Source organism: Staurois parvus, unplaced genomic scaffold (assembly GCF_062004578.1).
Source record: "Staurois parvus isolate SC_StPar_1 unplaced genomic scaffold, SC_StPar_1.0 ptg000145l, whole genome shotgun sequence".
NCBI lineage: Eukaryota > Metazoa > Chordata > Amphibia > Anura > Ranidae > Staurois > Staurois parvus.
The window spans coordinates 6465990-6484446 of NW_028317941.1; the positions used below are offsets into that span (position 1 = coordinate 6465990).

General features: G+C 41.6%; 1 protein-coding gene across 3 annotated transcripts in view; it reads right to left on the reverse strand.

The window, feature by feature from the left end:
* CSMD2 (CUB and Sushi multiple domains 2) overlaps window positions 1–18457 on the reverse strand; it is a 1275366-nt gene that overhangs the window by 273195 nt on the left and 983714 nt on the right. For all 3 annotated transcript variants that reach the window (XM_089673879.1, XM_089673878.1, XM_089673880.1), the window contains 3 exons: window positions 14253–14391; window positions 2984–3171; window positions 630–818 (listed from right to left, as the gene is read on the reverse strand). In XM_089673879.1, the coding sequence (XP_089530005.1) occupies window positions 630–818; window positions 2984–3171; window positions 14253–14391 (516 nt within the window). The remainder of the gene's footprint in view (window positions 1–629; window positions 819–2983; window positions 3172–14252; window positions 14392–18457) is intronic.

Genomic DNA, 18457 nt, shown 5'->3' on the forward strand with positions numbered 1-18457 from the left:
CCAGGTTAGTGACAAAGGCTAGGTTCACACTGCTGCAATTCCATTTTGATCTGACTGTCAGTGTGAATATGTAGTGAAACATGGATGCAACTTTGATGCAACCTTGGTTAAGGTTTGTATATTCTATGGGGCCAAAATCATGCTGGAATGGCATCAAAGTAGTACAGGAACCTTTTTTTAAAATTGCACCATGCTGACTTGCATTGATGTGAATGAGCACTGTTGAAAACAATGTGATTTCCATTGTCATGTGATTCTGTGCAATTCAAGTTACACCTGAAATCACACAAGTGCAAACAGAGCCTTGGAAAGCATTGCAACAGGTCAGCAAAATGACCAATAAATGAGCATTTTCAGAATTAGTTCAGCAGTAGCATTCACCATATTTCATCTAATGCAGATTGAATTTAAGTCATGTAAATAAAGTAGAGAGGAGGAGGGGGTTGTTAACACCATTTACTTCTGGAAAGTTAATATGAGAGAAGCAGAAGTCCGGACAATGCCTGCATTAATCAGGCTAATTAAAACATTTTATAGTGCAATTTTACTTATAATATCATCCACAGGATGGAATTATTCACCAAAAAAGAAATCACTTTTATCTGAAAAAATATTATATCAGGTCATACCTTCACAGCTGGGCAGAGCTCTGCTCCACTGAAAATTTGGCTCACACTCCAATGCCTGGTCATCGCTGAGCGTATAACCTGGATCACAGCTGAAAGTCACAAGGGCACCCACATAGAAATCATTGCCATGTCGTTGACCGTTAACAGGGATTCCTGGATCGAGGCAGTGGTCTGATTGCAGTTTTACCGCTGTGAGAATGAGACAAGAATGTGTGCACATTTATTAATGTAAGAGTGATATGTATCACTGAACCGCAAATAGTTTAGACCCAGATTAATTCCACAGCCTGTTGTGTATGCATATATTCCCTGTCCAATAAAACTGATTGCACCAGGCTCACCTTAGCCTAGAGGAAAATTCTCCCCAAAGACAGGATATGCATCAATTTGACAGATGCCTATGAAGGCCACTCAATTCTTACACACACCAAAATCAGAATCAGTCAGTTGTTTTCAGCTTAAAATAAAAAAAAAAGCTGAAGTATGATAAATCCTTATACAACAAATGAGTGACCAGGATAAATGCATAAAGAACCGTATATATATGCATAGCTTTCACGCTTACTAGAAGAAGTGATTTATTTCTTGTGATATTAGAAATATAAAAATATATCCCAATGTTGTTCATGTACTGTGTTGCTGCTTATTTTTTCTGGTCCTCCTCCTTGTGCCTAGAGCCTACCCCAACCAGAGTTTAAGTGCCAACGAACCTGAAAATTGTTATCAAAGTAGTGGTAGCCTGGAAGGGTACTGTGATTTATTTGATTTTGATGGGCAGTTGAGCATTTTAGCAATTACAATAACCCTCAGTATCAATCCATGCCTTTGGGTTGTGTATGTGGCCAGGATGCTGACCCTGCCCTATACACATCTCCACTTAAACAGATAAATTGACCAAGAGCAGCTGACGACTGTCTGGTTGTTATCTCCCTATAATGATTGCAGCTGTATATCTGTTCCATCATTTGTATTTTTTCACTAACTCCACATTGCCTTATTAGGTTATACACCTGGCATCCTTATGACTTTCTTTCATTTTCTACATTATGCGTTTTAGAGTTATAAAAAAAAGTGAAATTTTAGGTCATTGTGGGTTTGGTGAATGGGTATAGCGCACCCCTGAGGTTACTCTATCACTATAGTCAGTAGGCATAAGCATGGGCGGACTGACCATTTGGAAACTCAGCCACTGCCCGAGGGCTTGGGGTCAGTAGGGGGCCCCATGAGATGACCCTGGTACCTTTTTCATAGGCTATTTTGAGTTTGGGCAAGGACACAGGAGCCCCATGATCCCCTATTGCCCGGGTGCCCCATGAGTTGTCAGTCCGCCCCTGGGCATAAGTGGGTCTCCCTACACAATCATTATATTTTTGATGCAAAACACAAGGGTTGATTTACAAAAACTGGAGAGTACAAAAGTTGGTGCAGCTCTGCATAGAAACCAATCAGCTTCTAATTTCAGCTTGTTCAATTAAGCTTTGACAGAAAATGGTTTTGTCAAAGCTTAATTGAATGAATGGTTTCTATACAGATCTGCACCAGGTTTTGCACGCTCAAATTTTAAAAAATCAACCCCAATGACTCACTGCTTCAGACTGAGCTATGTAAACTGTCAACACTTTGGGTGAATATGTGGCAAAATGCTTTGCTATGGCATAAATTGTTTGAATGGTAACCATAGCACCGTAAACAATGCGCATTTCAAAATTTTTACATATACCAGCATAGACCTGAGCTTTATGAAAATGAATGAAATCTGATTTGGAAATATATAGCCACGCAAAACATCCATCACTGCTTTATTGGAAAAATAAGAGAGAGAAATGCTCCTGCAGAGCGAAAGAAAAAAGTACTATGGGAAAAGGTTTCTTGGCAGCTCTCATTCAAGAGAGGGGAGAAAGAATCCAAATTAAGAAGATATAAAAGCAGCTTTTTATTCAATAATCCTGTCCAGAAGTCATTACTTCAGTTGTTATGGTAAAAGAAAATCAATAAAGATGATCAGACTGCAGAGTGCGGAACGGCTTCTAATAGATTTAAGTTCTCCAAACACTTTGCAGCAGCACAGCTAACACAATGCTGCCAATTTCTCAATATTTGAGGGGTGCCCTGCCCTGCCTGCTGAGCTTTCACATACACAAATGAACAATTCCTGTAAGACCTGCCTGCATATTCATTCTGTGCACAGGGTGGGGGTAATTATGTTTAATCAAATACAAGTCGCTCAGCTCTTTTCAACATCAATCAATAGTACTGCCCTGAATTCAGCAGAAATCATAGAAATTCTCTGCCTTGCTAAGATGCAAGCTTTTTCACATACAAACACATATAAGGCATACAAAGTAGTGGCTTACTTTCATAGCGGATTTGAAATCCAACATCAGAGTGGCTCTTGTCAGTGGTGAAGAGAAGATAAAGGAAGTTGCTGGTACTGATCAGGAACTGTGGGACCTGTGTGCCATCATACACCCCAATCAATGGCGATGAATACGATTTTCCATCTCTTACTTCCAGGGTGTCATAGTTAACCTCTGTCTTAAATCTGCATAAACATAACAAAAAGAAAATAGGTAATGTTTTTAACTAAACTTTTATTTATATATAATTATTTATTTATATATAATTTATTTATTTATATATAATAAGGCAAAGAGTCACTTTGCTGCAATTCTGATATTTTGAAATCAAATTAGCTCCAAATCACTACAGCTATTGCACTGTTGTTGTTTTTTCAATTTTTTGGAAATGTTCATTGCTGAAGTCAATCATAGTCAATGCCAATGATCCTTAACCAATTGCTTAAAGTGGTTGTAAACCCTTACATATTACAAGTGAAGTGACTGGCTTCAGATGATACACAGAGATTAAATAAATTGTCCTACACAAGTTGTACCTGGTTATCTGTAGCTATCTCTTTTCTACATACAAAGTCCACAATTTAAAAAGCTTGTCTGAGAGTTCAGAAAAAAAGGGGGCAGAGAGCTGAAATTACACTCTGCAGTTCTCAGTGAGGAGAGCTCTGAGAGCTGATTTCAAGAAAGAGACACATCCCCTCCACGCAGTTCACAGGAACAGAGCTGAGGCTTTCAATCTGCTGGAAGTCCCTCCCCTGTTACAATTTTTCTCTTGGTGTCAGGAAAACTTGTCAGAAGTGACTCATGCTGATAGCAGAGGAAGGAAGCAGCAGACAGAAATTACACTTAGTGCTCTTAATTGAGACAAGTACACTCTATAGAGGTATATCCTTTGTTCATATTTTATGTCTGTGGTTTACAACCACTTTAACAGACAATTGTAGGTGTTTATACCTCTAGATTGTATTGTAGCATCCTGCCAGCAAGTGTCCAGATTTACAGCAGTACTTTTCTGCCATATGCCATTTCTCATAACCATGATGTCTACCAGAATGTGTTTGATTTTTAATTAAATTGGTTAAAATTACCTTTAAAGGCTGACTGCATGCTTATCTTTCATACTGTTGATTTTTCACAGTTTTCTGCATATTAGTATTGATCAAGATACAGTTGACTGCATATAGGCTTGCCCCACTCATTTCCAGTAGATGAGCCATTGTTGTATTTAACATAATGGCACTTGTGTGCCAAAAGTCAAGGAAGGGGCAGCACCAAGTCACAACATTTACACATTTAAATTTAGTTTTTTCTCTACTGGGTTACATCTGCTTATGTCTTGTTTTTTTTTTACTAAATTCATTAATTAAACAGTGTATGTAGGTAGGTATGCTAAGGGGACCCATATATTTGAAAACGTTGAAGCCATTTCCAATTTCTCTTGCTCATTGATCTGTACAGTTATGCCTAGTACACATGGCGAAAAAATCAGGCAGAAAAAAAAAACACACATGGAGTGTTCAATCGATAATCTATTTGTTAGTACATAGAAAGCCGATCACGACAGTTCATGTGAAATCATCTGAAGGGACAAGCACGAAATGTTTCTTGTAAAATAATAGAATAAATGATTTTCATTTAATCAGTAGCATATTGGTCAGTAAAACAAATCAAGTGACCAATACCGTGCATGATTGGCAACATGAAAATAACCAAGAAGGAAAAAGGGCAATGAAAACAATCTTTGTTTACAATGAAAATGTTCATGAACAAAAACATTGTTTTCAGGACATAAATATGTTTAATTGCAATTATGGAATGGCAATTTATTGCTACACAATTTTGGTCATAATCTGCACATATTCCTATAAAGATATATACCCTGTATATATTATTTTTTTATTATAATGTTTTTGACATCACTTTCGGTTACACGCTGGTATGTCACTACGCACACTGGAAGTTGTACTGGATCGTATGAGAATTTTCATACGCATAGTAGCACTCATATTCAATATGAGAGTAGCATGCAAAAAAACACAAATGACCACTCATCCTATTTTCTCATCGTGTGTAGTAGGCATTAAACAGTAGCTGTGATTATAAAGCAGATAGCACTGGCCATCTTGTATTTATTGTTACTAATGTAGCACCCTCCTAGTTTAGCTAGGGGGAGCTGTATTCCATTGGTTAGATAGGGGCTGAGCAGCAGCCCAAGTATAATAGCCACAAAGTGATCAAATTGTGGTCACGCCTGAGAGTCTCTGTATGCCAGCCCCTCTGGAATTTATCCCTGCACTAGGGCTTTTGGAGGAAGGCCTTAGAGGCAGTGGCTGGATCTGAGGAGTGGCTGGATACATGCTTGAGGGGTCCTATTTAATCCCCAACAAGAGGTTGGCAAGGCTGGATACCCTTAAAAGTGCTGGAGCCTACTCAGTGGCAGGAGTGTGGAGTGTGGGAGAGGAGTCAGTGGAAGAAGGAGAGAGGAAGATGAGAGGCTGAGGAAGGAGGCTGCCAAGAGGCCTAGGCTTGGAACTCACTGGCCCCCTAAGAAAGGACCACTTGCATGGCAGGGAAGGAGCAGCCCAGCTGATAGGCTTGGTAGCAGCAGCCAACCCACAAGCTGCACAGGAGAGGATCTGAGTGAGTACACCTACATCCCATGGGTAGATAGCACCAGATTAGCACCCTGGAACTGATCACCTATTTAAAGGGACATGAATCAGACCCCCCTGCTCAGCAATACCTCCAGATTGCTGGCTGAAGAGGAGAAGTTCATCTAGGGTCTAGTACACTAAGGAGATGCTGGCAAGCTCTCCAACAGAGACTGTGCTGCAGAGAAAGCTGGTGAATAGTTCCAGGAAGTTTTTCCTCAGTTGTCGATTTCCTTGGGCGCCCTATACCCACTTGCCCTATCCCAGTTCTAAATCCCCTTGATAAACCTTAAAACTAAGCGAAGGATGGATTTCTGACTCTGGATGCAAGCTTGTGTGGAAAATGCATATTGCCTGGCTATGCAGGACTATAGGGGGACCCAAATCCTTAGCGCCCCCAAGGGGATGGTGCTACAATAATAAAGTGGTGGAGTTTGCAAAAAGCACTTTCAAATGTGTACATAGGGCAGCATGCTGTGTACTTAGAGCTCAATTTGCAGTTTTTTAGGGTGGGCACAGATTTTGCTTTAAGGCATAGTCCCTTTTTATCTAATGATGCTGTCACAGAAAGCATTTAATAACAATATCCATTCTAAGCATTGCAAAAAAACTGTGTATAATATACAATATACTGTATATATTTCTCTATGCCAGGCAGTTTTAAGCAATGAAACATTTTGAAACTGCAGCCCAGTTAGAAAATAGAGAGGAGTGAATTAATCCTATGGCTGTTATGCAGCCAGGGACACAAATATACAGGATTCCAGAAATCAGATGCATTAAACAGAAACGTAGATGTCCAGTGTTATGAGCACAAGGATTCCTGGTACATCAAACATGAAGATGTATACACAAAGTTAATTACTGTTCAAACACGACTCCAGTGCAAGCTCACTGAACCCAGGAAAGTGGCAAACAGCATAAACAAGTGAGGATCTGGGTAGATTCTTAGCTCCTTGCCTTTCTGTGAAAGTAGTGTATTTTCTGTGTTGTCCAGACTGTAAGTATTTCACTTAACTTTTCATTGATGCCTGCTTATCTTTTAGTCTTCTACCCTGTCTTCATTTCTGTGTCATCTAAGAATTGTATACAGGCATTTTAAGATACTGTTTTCCCACCACTGCTGATTTATCCCTTAGTCTACTATCCCCTAGTAAAATCTTAGTTCCTTTCCTGAATATCTTTATCCTCTAACTTGTTTTTGCTTGGACAACCTCATGCTCCATCTCCTGCTGAGAGGCTGTTTTCCTCTTGAATGGGCAAATTGGATCTTGTTTTTATTAAAAGAGATTAGGATGTTTTTAACCATTTCAAGTCTGGTCACTTCCACCCCCTGCCAGTCCCGGACATTTTTCATTTTTCAGCACTATCACACTTTGTCAGGACACTGGCATGGGGTATGCTGGTGATCTGGATGTTCGCATGAGGTATGGCGGTAATCAGGATGCTGGTATGGGGGTGATCACGACACTGGTATGCTGGTGATCAGAAAGCTGGTATGGAGTATGGCAGTAATCAGAACATTGGTATGGGGTATAGCAGTGATCAGAATTTTAGCATAAGGTATGGTGGTGATCAGTACACTGGTGTGGAGGTGATCAGGATGCTGATATGGGGTATGGCAGTAATCAGGATGCTGGTATGGGGTATGATGGCAATCAGAAAGCTGGAATGGGGTATGGGGGTGATCAGAATGCTGGTATGGCATGTGGGTTGATCAGGATGTTGGTATGCTGAATGGTGGTGATCAGGATGCTGGTGTAGTGTATCTGGTGATCAGGATGCTGGTAAGGCTTATGGGGTGATCAGGATGCTTATATGGGAAATGTAGGTGATCAGGATTCTGGTATGGGGTATGGCGGTGATCAGGGTGCTAGTATGGCAAATGGTGGTGATCAGGATGTTTGTATGGGGTATGGCAGTGGTCAGTGCACTGGTATGGAGTATGGCAGTGATCAGGACACTGGTATGGTGGTGATCAGTACATTGGTATGGTGTATGGTGGTGTTTTTGTGTGCACTGGAACAGGTGACAGAGATGGCTGCATTGTTTATTGTCTCTACCCTGGGGAAGTGATCAAGGGCACTGGGAGCAGTGATCAGGAACACTGGTGTGGCTGGAACTGCAGTCTGTGAGTGTACAAGCAGCCTGACAGGCTTCTGTACACTCATAGACTGCAGGATTGCTTCTCTCTGCTCTTACATTGAGAGCAGCGAGAAGCAATCTTTGATTTCTCTTGGCTATGATTTCTATACGATTGCTGTGACTGGACACAGCAATCACATGGTAAAACACCATGTGATCCCCCAACGCAACAGAAATGTGATCCGCTACATCTGGGCGATATACCAGTGCAAAATTTCCCATAATATACCAATTACCAGGCTCCCGGATGCGTGCTCTGTGAGCCTCGCAGGAGCCACCGATGTGGGCTACGTTAGCCTGCATCGGCAAAACTTCCCATCCACTGTCTATATTCTATGGGCGGATGGGAAGAGCTTAAATTATACTTACCTAGGTGGATGCAGCATTGATCCGATGCTGCATTTGTCTCCTGCCAGTTCAAAGGGTGAGAACTGAGTGGTCAAACACAGCTGATCGCTCAGTTCTCTCCCTCTGCTCCGAGCAGAGAGGGGACTGTCAGTCTTTGGCTCTCTGCCCCTCCCCAGCTTTCACTGAAGCACTGAGATGTACTGTGATCCACAGGAAAAGTACAGCCAAAGCCGAGCGTTGGCTGTAATTCTCCTTTAAACTGCCCTAAAAAGTTCTGCCTCTCTCTCCCTCCTCCTGTTTGTGTATTTACCTGCCAGTGGGAAACCATACCAGCAGAGATCCGAGCCTGAGACGAGCAGTGTGGACAGTTGACAGCAGAATGTAAACAATAAATGATGGCTTTAAATGTTTTTTTTTCTAACAGCTTGTGGGGGGTGGGGGTGTCACCCCCCAATCCTTACCAGGCCGTTCAGGTCTTGTAATGAGTTTGAGGAGAACCCCATGCCAAAATTAAAAAAACAAATGCCAGTTTAATAAAAATCATCTCTCCACTCCTCCTACTGCACAGTGCCTATTGGGATCTGCAGTGTAAGGAGTCTATTTGTCCCATCATATGACTGCCGTCTCAATCTACTGAATGCTTTGCATAGAAGTCAATGGGCTTGCTTTCCTATAGCTCTTCCCCTGCTGGCTGAAGAAGAAAGTTGCAGTATAACATCAGTATCTTATTAGAGGGTGAGAAGAATAGAGCAATCATATTTGTGTTGGCCTGGGCAGTAAGTGCCTCTCTGTCCAGTCCTCCCCCCCCCCGTACATCAACAATACAGAGTTGTATTGGTTTCACTTCTCCAGCCTTCCGCAAAGCCATTAGTCAGTTTGACTAATGTTGGGCTTCCAATATCAACCTTCAATCCTGTGAAGTTTTCTGTGGGTTTGATTCTGAAATATTTTATTTACCTGACCTACACATTATTTACATTTGCTAGAATTTTGCATTGTGAAATATGGAGACAACAGCTGCGGATAGTTTAAGATCAGAAGAATCTGTTTGACCGTTTTATTTGCACTTACCTGGAATCATTGAGCTGGCATGTTGATGCCTCATTATTTGTAGTGGTATTTAAAACCTAAATGAGTCTGTGTTTACATTTGTGTTTGAATTTGTACATATTTTGAACCACTTGTTCCAATGGGAAGCACCAGACTTCCCATTAGAAAACAGCTATAATTAAAATAAATCAATACAACTTTAAACAGCAAAATGTTAACATATGAAAAGGAATGTACAATAAAGACAGTAAAAAAATAAATAAATAATAGCGAAATATGTTTTCCTCAAGGACCATGAAAGATCATTCCCTCTTTTTCTTTCTCTGCTTGATCTTTTATTAATTCTCATACAAAGCCAAAAAGCCATTATTGTGGACAATAAGTAATTAAAGGAGTTTAAATTATGACATTTGCGTCTTAAAAAAAGAAAGGAAGATGCTTTTGTCTAAATTTGAGCAAAGATCATTGAAATTAATTAGTTCCTAAAGTAGAATCAGTGTCCTGTTTTTATCACCTAAAGAAAGCTGTTAAACACAACACGCTTGTTTAACAGAACAAGTCTTAATCAATGGAAAAATAGGGTTCCAAGAGGGGCTATTCACACTCCTTGACCTAACAAAGAATTGTCTAGTTTTTCAATAACGTTCAGCACTCTTTCTAAACCAGGGTTCCTCCAGAAGATGCTAGGGGTTCCTTGAGCGATGAGAGCCTTTTGCCTTTCAGATAAGTTCCTATTCACACCATTGATCTTTTTAGCTATCTATAAGCGGGTAATTTTTCCTATTGACCACAAGTGTAAGGAACATTCTTACCACTGACCATCACACTAATGTATCATGCATTGTAGGTATAGTAATTTTAGTGGGATTCCCTGAGACTGAAAATGATTATATCAAGGGTTCCTCTGTGTTGAAAAGGTTGAGAAAGACTGCTTTAAGAGTATTAAACTTGTAGGCTGGATCTATATTTTTTGGAGAGTTTTACAGGATTACTATAAGTTCTGAATGGGGTGCTAAATCACCACAATGAAGGACTTAACAATCCTTCAGCATTTTCTTCAACACAGCGCACCACAAGATATAGATGGTTCACACATTGTGTAGTCTGTGAAGCAACGTAATAACCTTCTAGAACTTAAGGGTCAATTTTTACTGGCTGTGGATCAGACGGGTGCTTAGATCCCTCCCAGACTGACACAAAGACCGGGAGATTGCTCACTTTTCTAGCTTATACATGGTAAATATGGTGTTTTAATTTCACCAGTACAAAAGGGCTTGCACAGGGGCCTCTTGGTGACTTTGTCTGCCACTAACAACATGTGCTATATTTCAAGCAGAATGGCCACATAGCACATCTACACTATATGATCAAAATTTTGTGGACACCTGATAAGCTCATATACTATATGGCAGTGGTCTCCAAACTGTGGCCAGGTGGCCAGATGCGGTCCTTTGCTTGCTTTCATCTAGCCCTTGGAGAACTATTTCTTCCACTGACACCAAGAACGGGGCATAATTCTCCCCCATGACACCTATGAAGGGACGCAACTCCTCCCAATGACACCAATGATGGGCCACAATTTCTCCCAATCACACAGCACAATTACCCAATGACACCAACGATGGGGCGCAATTCCTCCCACTGGCACCAAAGATGGGGTATTGTTTGCTCCCACTGATGCTAAGACATTTTCTGCTCCCAATGCCCACAGTCCGATCCCCCTTAACTCTGAAGGACAGTAAACTGGCCCTTTGTATAGAAAGCTTGGAGACCCCTGCCATATGGCAAAAATTTCTGTATGTGACACCCCTCCTAATTATTGAGTGCAGGTGTTTTCCAATGAAGGTTCTTGTTAATGTTACAGCATACAAAGCAAATATTAAACAACCGTGTGCTTCCAGTCTTGTGATGACAGTTTTTGGACGTGACTGTGCCCAAAAGTCAGGTCCAAAATTATATGGTTTGATGAGCTTAGTGTGGAGGAACCTGTGTTGCCTTCAGAGAGCCTTGACCTCAACCCTATTAAAAATCTTTGGGACATACTCAAACGCCTATAGATTGCCAGACCTTCTTGTTCAATCTCAGTACTAGACCTCACAAATGCTCTTTTTACTAAATGGGCCAAATTCCCATAGGCATGGTTTCCAGTGAAACCTGTTATAGCCCCAAAGTGTTGTCCAATGCTCATGGTTTTGGAATGGCATATTCCAAAAAACGTTTGATTATATAGTGTATGTCCTAGACTTCCTTGTCATCTACACTGCAATTAAGCAAACATACTGGTCCAGAAGCCACCCCAACCTGAGACTGCATAATGAAGGGGAAGCAGCACATTGATGAAGTTATTCTTGAGGTCTCCTCTCCTATAACCATGTTTGGTGGAATACTGTAGACTGGAAGAATTGAGCAAAACAATAGAGGCCTATCTACTTTCACCCTTTCAAGCTGAACATTGGTATGCATGAGATTACAGGAGCTTGGTATCAGGACAGAGATAATTTTGTATGCAATTTTGTTTTAAATGCATTCAATTATTTTTTAATAGATAAATACTTATCTTCTCTATGTATGATTAGAATTGTCAAAACATGATCCGTTGGATGTGCTGGAGGGATAAATATGAGATTTCCTGATGTAGACACCATAGATTTATCTTAATAATTATTATAATATTTTAGGTGGAGTTTTGCTTGCCCTTTAAGGATAGTGTACCTCTCCTTGTCTGTCCGACTTCCTAGTACCCTCATAGCCATACACCCCATTCCCCCTACATTGCCTATCTTAATCCTGTCCTAACACTGTGCTTCAATTTCCACATAATCTGCTTTACCTCCACTCACTGCACCATTGTGGTTGCAGAAGAGCTATTGACAGGTCTCACTGCCCACCCGAACCCTCTCCCATGCCTTATTCATCTCTAGAAGTGTTAGCAAACAGCCCAGATAACCCCCCTCTTGCCTGACCTGCTCTGCAAGGTTTCCAGTAACTGCACCCACATGTACTCCATATGTGGATCATGTACCAGGCAAAAAAGTGCGTGCTGAACATCCCGGCAGGCAAAGTACACAGGGAGCGGAAGCTACTGAACCCAGGAAGGAGGGATGCATGAGTAGCTTTCTCTGCTCTCAGGACATACTATGCTAACATATCTTTTTCAGGAGAGCAGCCATGGATCTGTCAGACAAATCACAGATTAGGGCTGACTCTGGGATACGTGGATTGGGTTGTGGATGTGGAGCTAACAGACCCTCATTGGTATCCCACCTCACAGATATCCCTGCTTGGCAACCTTTACCTTCCCTGCTAACAGACTCTCCCTCTCCTTAATGACTGCTCACCCTGCCTCCTCCCCTTACATTAACAGCCATCCCTTTCTGGCCACCTCACCTTCCCCCACAGACCTCCCTCCTTGGCCACCTCTCCTCCCCTTGCTGACTGTCCATCCCAACCAAACCATCTATCACCCCTCCCTGGCCTACCTCTCCTCCCCTTGCTGACTGTCCACCCCAACCAAGCCATTAGTCACCCCTCCCTGGTCTTATCTAATTGCCACAGACAACCCCCAGTGTTAAAAGACATTCCAAGTTTGCTTCTCCTGCAGATACTGCCCACTGTCATACCTGCCCACTTTAGTACACTCTGAATTTTGTTTCCGCACATGCTGCCTGCTGTCATTACCTCCACATTTTTTCCTGTACATATGGCCTGCTGTCATAACCGCTGCACTTTTCTCCTGCACATACTGCCCACTTCCATACCCTGTGCATTTTTCTGCCGGACATACTGCCCACTTCGACATGCTCTGCATATTTCTCCTGGACATACTGCCCACTTCCATACCCTCTGCATTTTTCTCCTCTGCATACTGCTTTCTGTCATACCTTTCACACTTTCCTCCTGCATGTACAGCCTGTTTTCATACCCTCTGCATTCCTGCACTCCCCTGCCAACTGACATACCCTCTGCACATTTCTAATGTACATGCTGCCCACTGTCATACCCACCAAACTTTTCTCCTGCAGATACTGTCATACCTTCTACACTTTTCTCTTGCACATACTGCTCTCTGTCATACCCTCTGATTGTTTTTTTCTCCTGTACATGCAGTCCACTTTCATACCTTCTGCACTTTACTCTTTTATATACTGCCCACTGTCATAACCTCTGCATACCTCTCCTGCACATACTGCCTGCTGTCATACCCTCTGCATTTTTCTCCTTCACATACTGCCCACTGTCATACCCCCTGCATGTTTCGCCTACATATAATGCCTGCTGTCACACCCTTTGCACTCCCTTGCCCACTGTCATTATCTCAGCACTTTTGTTCTGCACATACTACCTGTCATATCCTCTGTACTCTTTTTCTGCACATACTGATGCTATCATATCCTCTATACTCTTCTACTGCACATACTGCCACTATCATATCTTCTGCACTTTTTCAACCCAAAAACATATTTTCAGCTTCATAGTTGTAACATCCACTCCTTGCTGTTCTAAATTGAGCACACTTTTGCTTGTATAATACTAAATGAAGAAAGGTTCAAATACAAAACTCCTACCTTTAACATTATTTATATATTTTGGCTGTAACTGTCTTAATATTACATAAACATGGATGGATAATATACTGTTTTGCCACATATATTGCTGTTCATTGTATTGTGGTACAATATCCAGCAACTGATTTTCACATACTTTGCTTGCTTCGCTATTTTCAATAAGTTCCTCCAGTCTTCTGACCTTAATTTCTTCTCCCTCACTAACATTTTCTGATTGCAGTCTTACAATGTCTTTGCACTTTTGGTCTTTACTAGTTATACCCAATGTGCAGTACATTTATACATTTTTATTTTGTTAAACGCGCTTAAACTGAAATAGTGAAAACATGTTGAGAAACAATGAAAAAGTTGCACCCATCAAATCAACCAGATTTAACCCGACAGTTTGCTTTTGTAAATTTTAAGGTGAAAGCAAATATGCCGAGGGCAAGACTACTTACAGTCATATCCATTTTTATATAAGACAGTGCTAAAGTATTAAAAGAACATGCAAAGCTCATAGTGGCATACCTGTCAAATGTGATTTTTATGGGATATCCAGGTTGTGCTTCCAGAACCCATACGCAATTTAAGGAATCCTTGTAGAAACCAGGCCACCCAGGAGAAAGGATCATACCACTTGGAGCAGTTAAGTGACCACCACAGGGTGCTGTTAATAAAGCACAAACTGTCAGAAGGCCAGGCACATATAGACCAATAATCTACTGTAACATGCATATTTAATTCTTTTATGAATGAAACTATAATAGAGAAAGAAACTCCACTCTTTATTGCTTAGTTAGTATATTCCATTTTTGCAATACAAACTCATCTAATAAGCATCTCATGTATATACAAAGCATCCGCTGACCAACAAAAAGTGATATGAAAGATGAAAGTTTCCTGACTCGACAATTATAGATGACAATTCTTCATGTCTCTTTATTAACAGGATTATGCTGGGATGCATATAAAGCTCACCATCAAATGATGATAAAGAATATGAATACAGAGGAGGATATAAACAGTATATTTTGACACCTGCTTTTAAAGCATATCTAATTCTAAAAACATAAATCATATAAATAAATTATAAATATAAAACAGCTTCCCATAATTTGGGAGAGGTGTTTTAAGTGTAGCACCCTATAGTGTTCTACTAGTATAGTGTAGTATATTGCAGGTAAAATCATTGTGTATGACTCATGGTAACTGAATGAGTTTATGATTGAGGTCGGGTTATTGCAGGTCAACTGGACAGCTTAACAGGTTGTGGCTCTATCGCCTCCTCCTGACTCTGGAGGACCATAGAACCTTCCAGAAGTCATTAAGCAGGAAGGGGTGGAGACCAAATCTGCATGTTTATGGAAGTCTGGCCAACCCCAGGTTTGGAGTCCCTAGTGGAGATGTGGACTGGCCCCTAAAAATAGGAGGGTTAGGCTGACAGAGGAGTCGGGTGGAATATGGAGCGCTGAGGAGACTATCAGTGCCTGGCAGGGGTCCCCTAGGTCTGGAGGGGGAGCAGCCTCCAGGCAGGGCTTGGCCTGGCTCAGGAGGATACATTCAGCAGTGTGACGAGCATTCAAAGGACAGCACTGGGCTGACTCAATCCTTTATCCTTGTCCCGGGAGATCTTCAGACCAGCCAGGAGGGCTGGTAGTATCTGCAGGCTAGTCAGCTGGGAGCAGTTCTACAGGGGGAGAGAAGATATCTCTGCATGTAATCACAAGAAGCTAAGCTGATTTTTAAGGGGCTTCTAGTTCCTCGACCATAAAGGGCTGTTGCTACTGATCTGTAATACTGACTTTCAGGGAAAAGAACAGTCCTGGATTTGTCTTTGTTTATAGGAAGGAAGTTGTCCCCCCTTCATTGATTCAAGCCAAACTGGACATACCATAATCCCTATTTCCCTATCCAAGTTAATTTTCCCTTATAAAATAAAAAAACTAAGCCCACAGACTGGTTGCTGTCTCTTGGATGCAAGTCTGTGTGAAAAATACCTGTTTCCTGGCTGTGCGGAGCTTGGGTGTACCCATGACACAGCGGCCCTCACGAGGGGAGTGCTACATATGGAACACAGAGAGAACTGGGAACTATGCTAACTGGAAATACTCAGGTAGATGACACAGGATATTATCAGTTACCAAGATTTCTGGCAGAATAAACAGGTACGTTTGCATCGATTGGATAGTTTAAAAAAAATGCTTTTAATTGTATATTAACAGACAAAAGTGGAGCAGATAAGAGCAATTTATTGTTATAGTTTATGTACACTTTAAGTCCTATCTAAGAACAAAAAACTACTATCTCCTTTACTGTCCAGATATTGTACTGCTCCTTAAAATATATTAAACCCTCAGATTTGTAAGCACTTTCAGCAGCTGATTCAACCACTAAAGCTGGCCATAGTTGGTTTGAATCTCGGCAGGTTCAGCAGGGACTGGCTGAGAATTGAACCCTCTATGGGCAGGCTGACTACTCAATTTGATTGTTGTACAACTTGCGTAGAACCAGCATGTCGGATATTTACGTGCAATTATTGCCACCGGTTATAGCCATTAGCAATAAGCACTGTTTCCTCTCAGCAGGGATGGTTCTCTGTGCTCCCCTCCAGAAAAACACAATATCTTGGCAGGAAGGATTCCCTCATCAACACTGTCTGTGTTGATGGGGGATTAGAGCGATTTTCTTTTCTGCAACCTGCGCTTGCAGAAAAGAAAATCACATCATTTACGACTTGCATTACAGAGTTTTCAGCTTTTTTATCTTTTAATCCTTATCTATGTTCCAGTTTAAACTGTTACCATTGTTACCATGACCACTGCCCCATGTTTCCTATTTCAGGGTGGTTTCTTTGTCTTTCAGCATTCTATGGAGCCACCCTTCCATACATAGGCTAAAGCTGTGTCTCCCTACACTGTGTGCAGCAATACAGCCTTATAGCCTAGGAAGTAAAGGCACTCCCTTTCCCCTTCTTCTCCCCTTCTCCAAGCTAACAAACTAACTGGAGATTGCACTATCCACTGCTAGCTCTTTCCTGTGAAGTTCAGAGAAGCAGCACTAAAACCTACAGCATTGAAAGTTGTAAACTGCAGATATTGGGGTAAGAATTATAATAGATAGTTTACTGGAGAATAGTTATTTTGTTGTGCTCAGTGTGTTAACGAGGAACTTCAGTATGTCCCCCAAAATTAAAAGTCACTCGCCTGTCCATGGATCCAGTGCTGTCTTCACCCAAGCCGATTCTACAATGGGCTTCAGGTCCAGGTACGGCTTTACAGGCAGCCTCCCACTGCGCATGCGTGAGGCGCACTGTGCTTTGTAAATGATCCTGCAGTACTCTGGGGCTTGTGATGTGTCCTGAAAGGCTGCAGGCTAAGAGGGGGTGAACTTCTGCTCGGATCACCTAGGCAATCCGGGCGGAAGTGGGAGCAGGTACCTGTCAAAAAAAAGTACACGCAGCCCCCACTACAAAGTGCCAAATGTTAAAGAGGAGGTGGGAAGGAGACAAGCAAGCACATCTTCCCCTTTTGGGCGAAGTTCTACTTTACTTTCAATCTTTTTTATTGGTTTAACAATTACAAAAGTAGAAAAAAGATCATTTAGTGAGACCGGAAAATAGTACAGTGATAATGGTTACAGTAGTATGGGAAGCAAAAGCAACAACAAACAGTCTTAGACAAAAGATCTAACAGATGGTACATTACCATAGCAGGCACCCCCTATGTGAGAAGTAGTACCTGACAGGGTCTAGCTATGGTCCTGACAATGGAGCCCAGGCCGAAGCCCCTATACAAACCTGGGCTCGGTCCATAATAACCAACTAGAATAAACCAAGAACAATAGAGGAAAAGAGAGAAAATGAAAGAAGGGGATAAAAAAGAGAAGAAAAGAAAGGAAGGGAGTGGAAACCTGGAGAAGGAAGAGGAGTTTGGCTTCTGTCTGAAAGCAAGAGAGGAAGCATTACAGATCCACATGAACATATTTTGCCCAAGGTTCCGAGATGGCTTCAAATCGTTTGACAGTATCAGTGATCACACTAGTAAGTTGTTCATTCAACATTATCCAGGAGACCTTACACCTATACATTGACATAAAGACCACAGTTTTTTTCCATGAGCAAACTATCGTGAGCTTGGCCACTAGCAACAGAAAAAAAATTTGCTTTCTTGTTGGGCGAGGTAGGTTCTCCACTCATTCACAAAGTTCCACTTTAACCTAAAAAACTCTGAGGGTTTCATACTACTTTATTTTAGTTTCATGGCTAAGCTCTTTTAAGTGCCACCCTTTGTCCACAGAAAGTGTCCTTACTGCTTACTTAGGATTAAAATGGAGTACAGGTTCCCTTTAATTTCACTGAAAATATCTTTCTGGAGAATGGCTGCTAATGCTACTCAAAACCGCACAAATACTTTGCACAATATCAATCTAATCAGACAAATATAACATTTCTATATGCAATATCTTAATTTGTTGACCATCTTCAGCATGACTCAGTAAGTCCTCTTTTGCCTGTAACCTCCAAGCCAGGGGCGGACCGACCATTTGGAAACTCAGACACTGCCCGAGGGCCCAGGGTCAGTAGGGGGCCCCATGAGATGCCCCTGGTACCTTTTTCATAGGCTTTTTTGAGTTTGGGCAAGGACACAGGGGCCCCATAATCCCCCATTGCCCGGGGGGGCCCCATAAGTTGTCAGTCTGTCCCTGCTCCAAGCTATAAATAATCATACTACTGC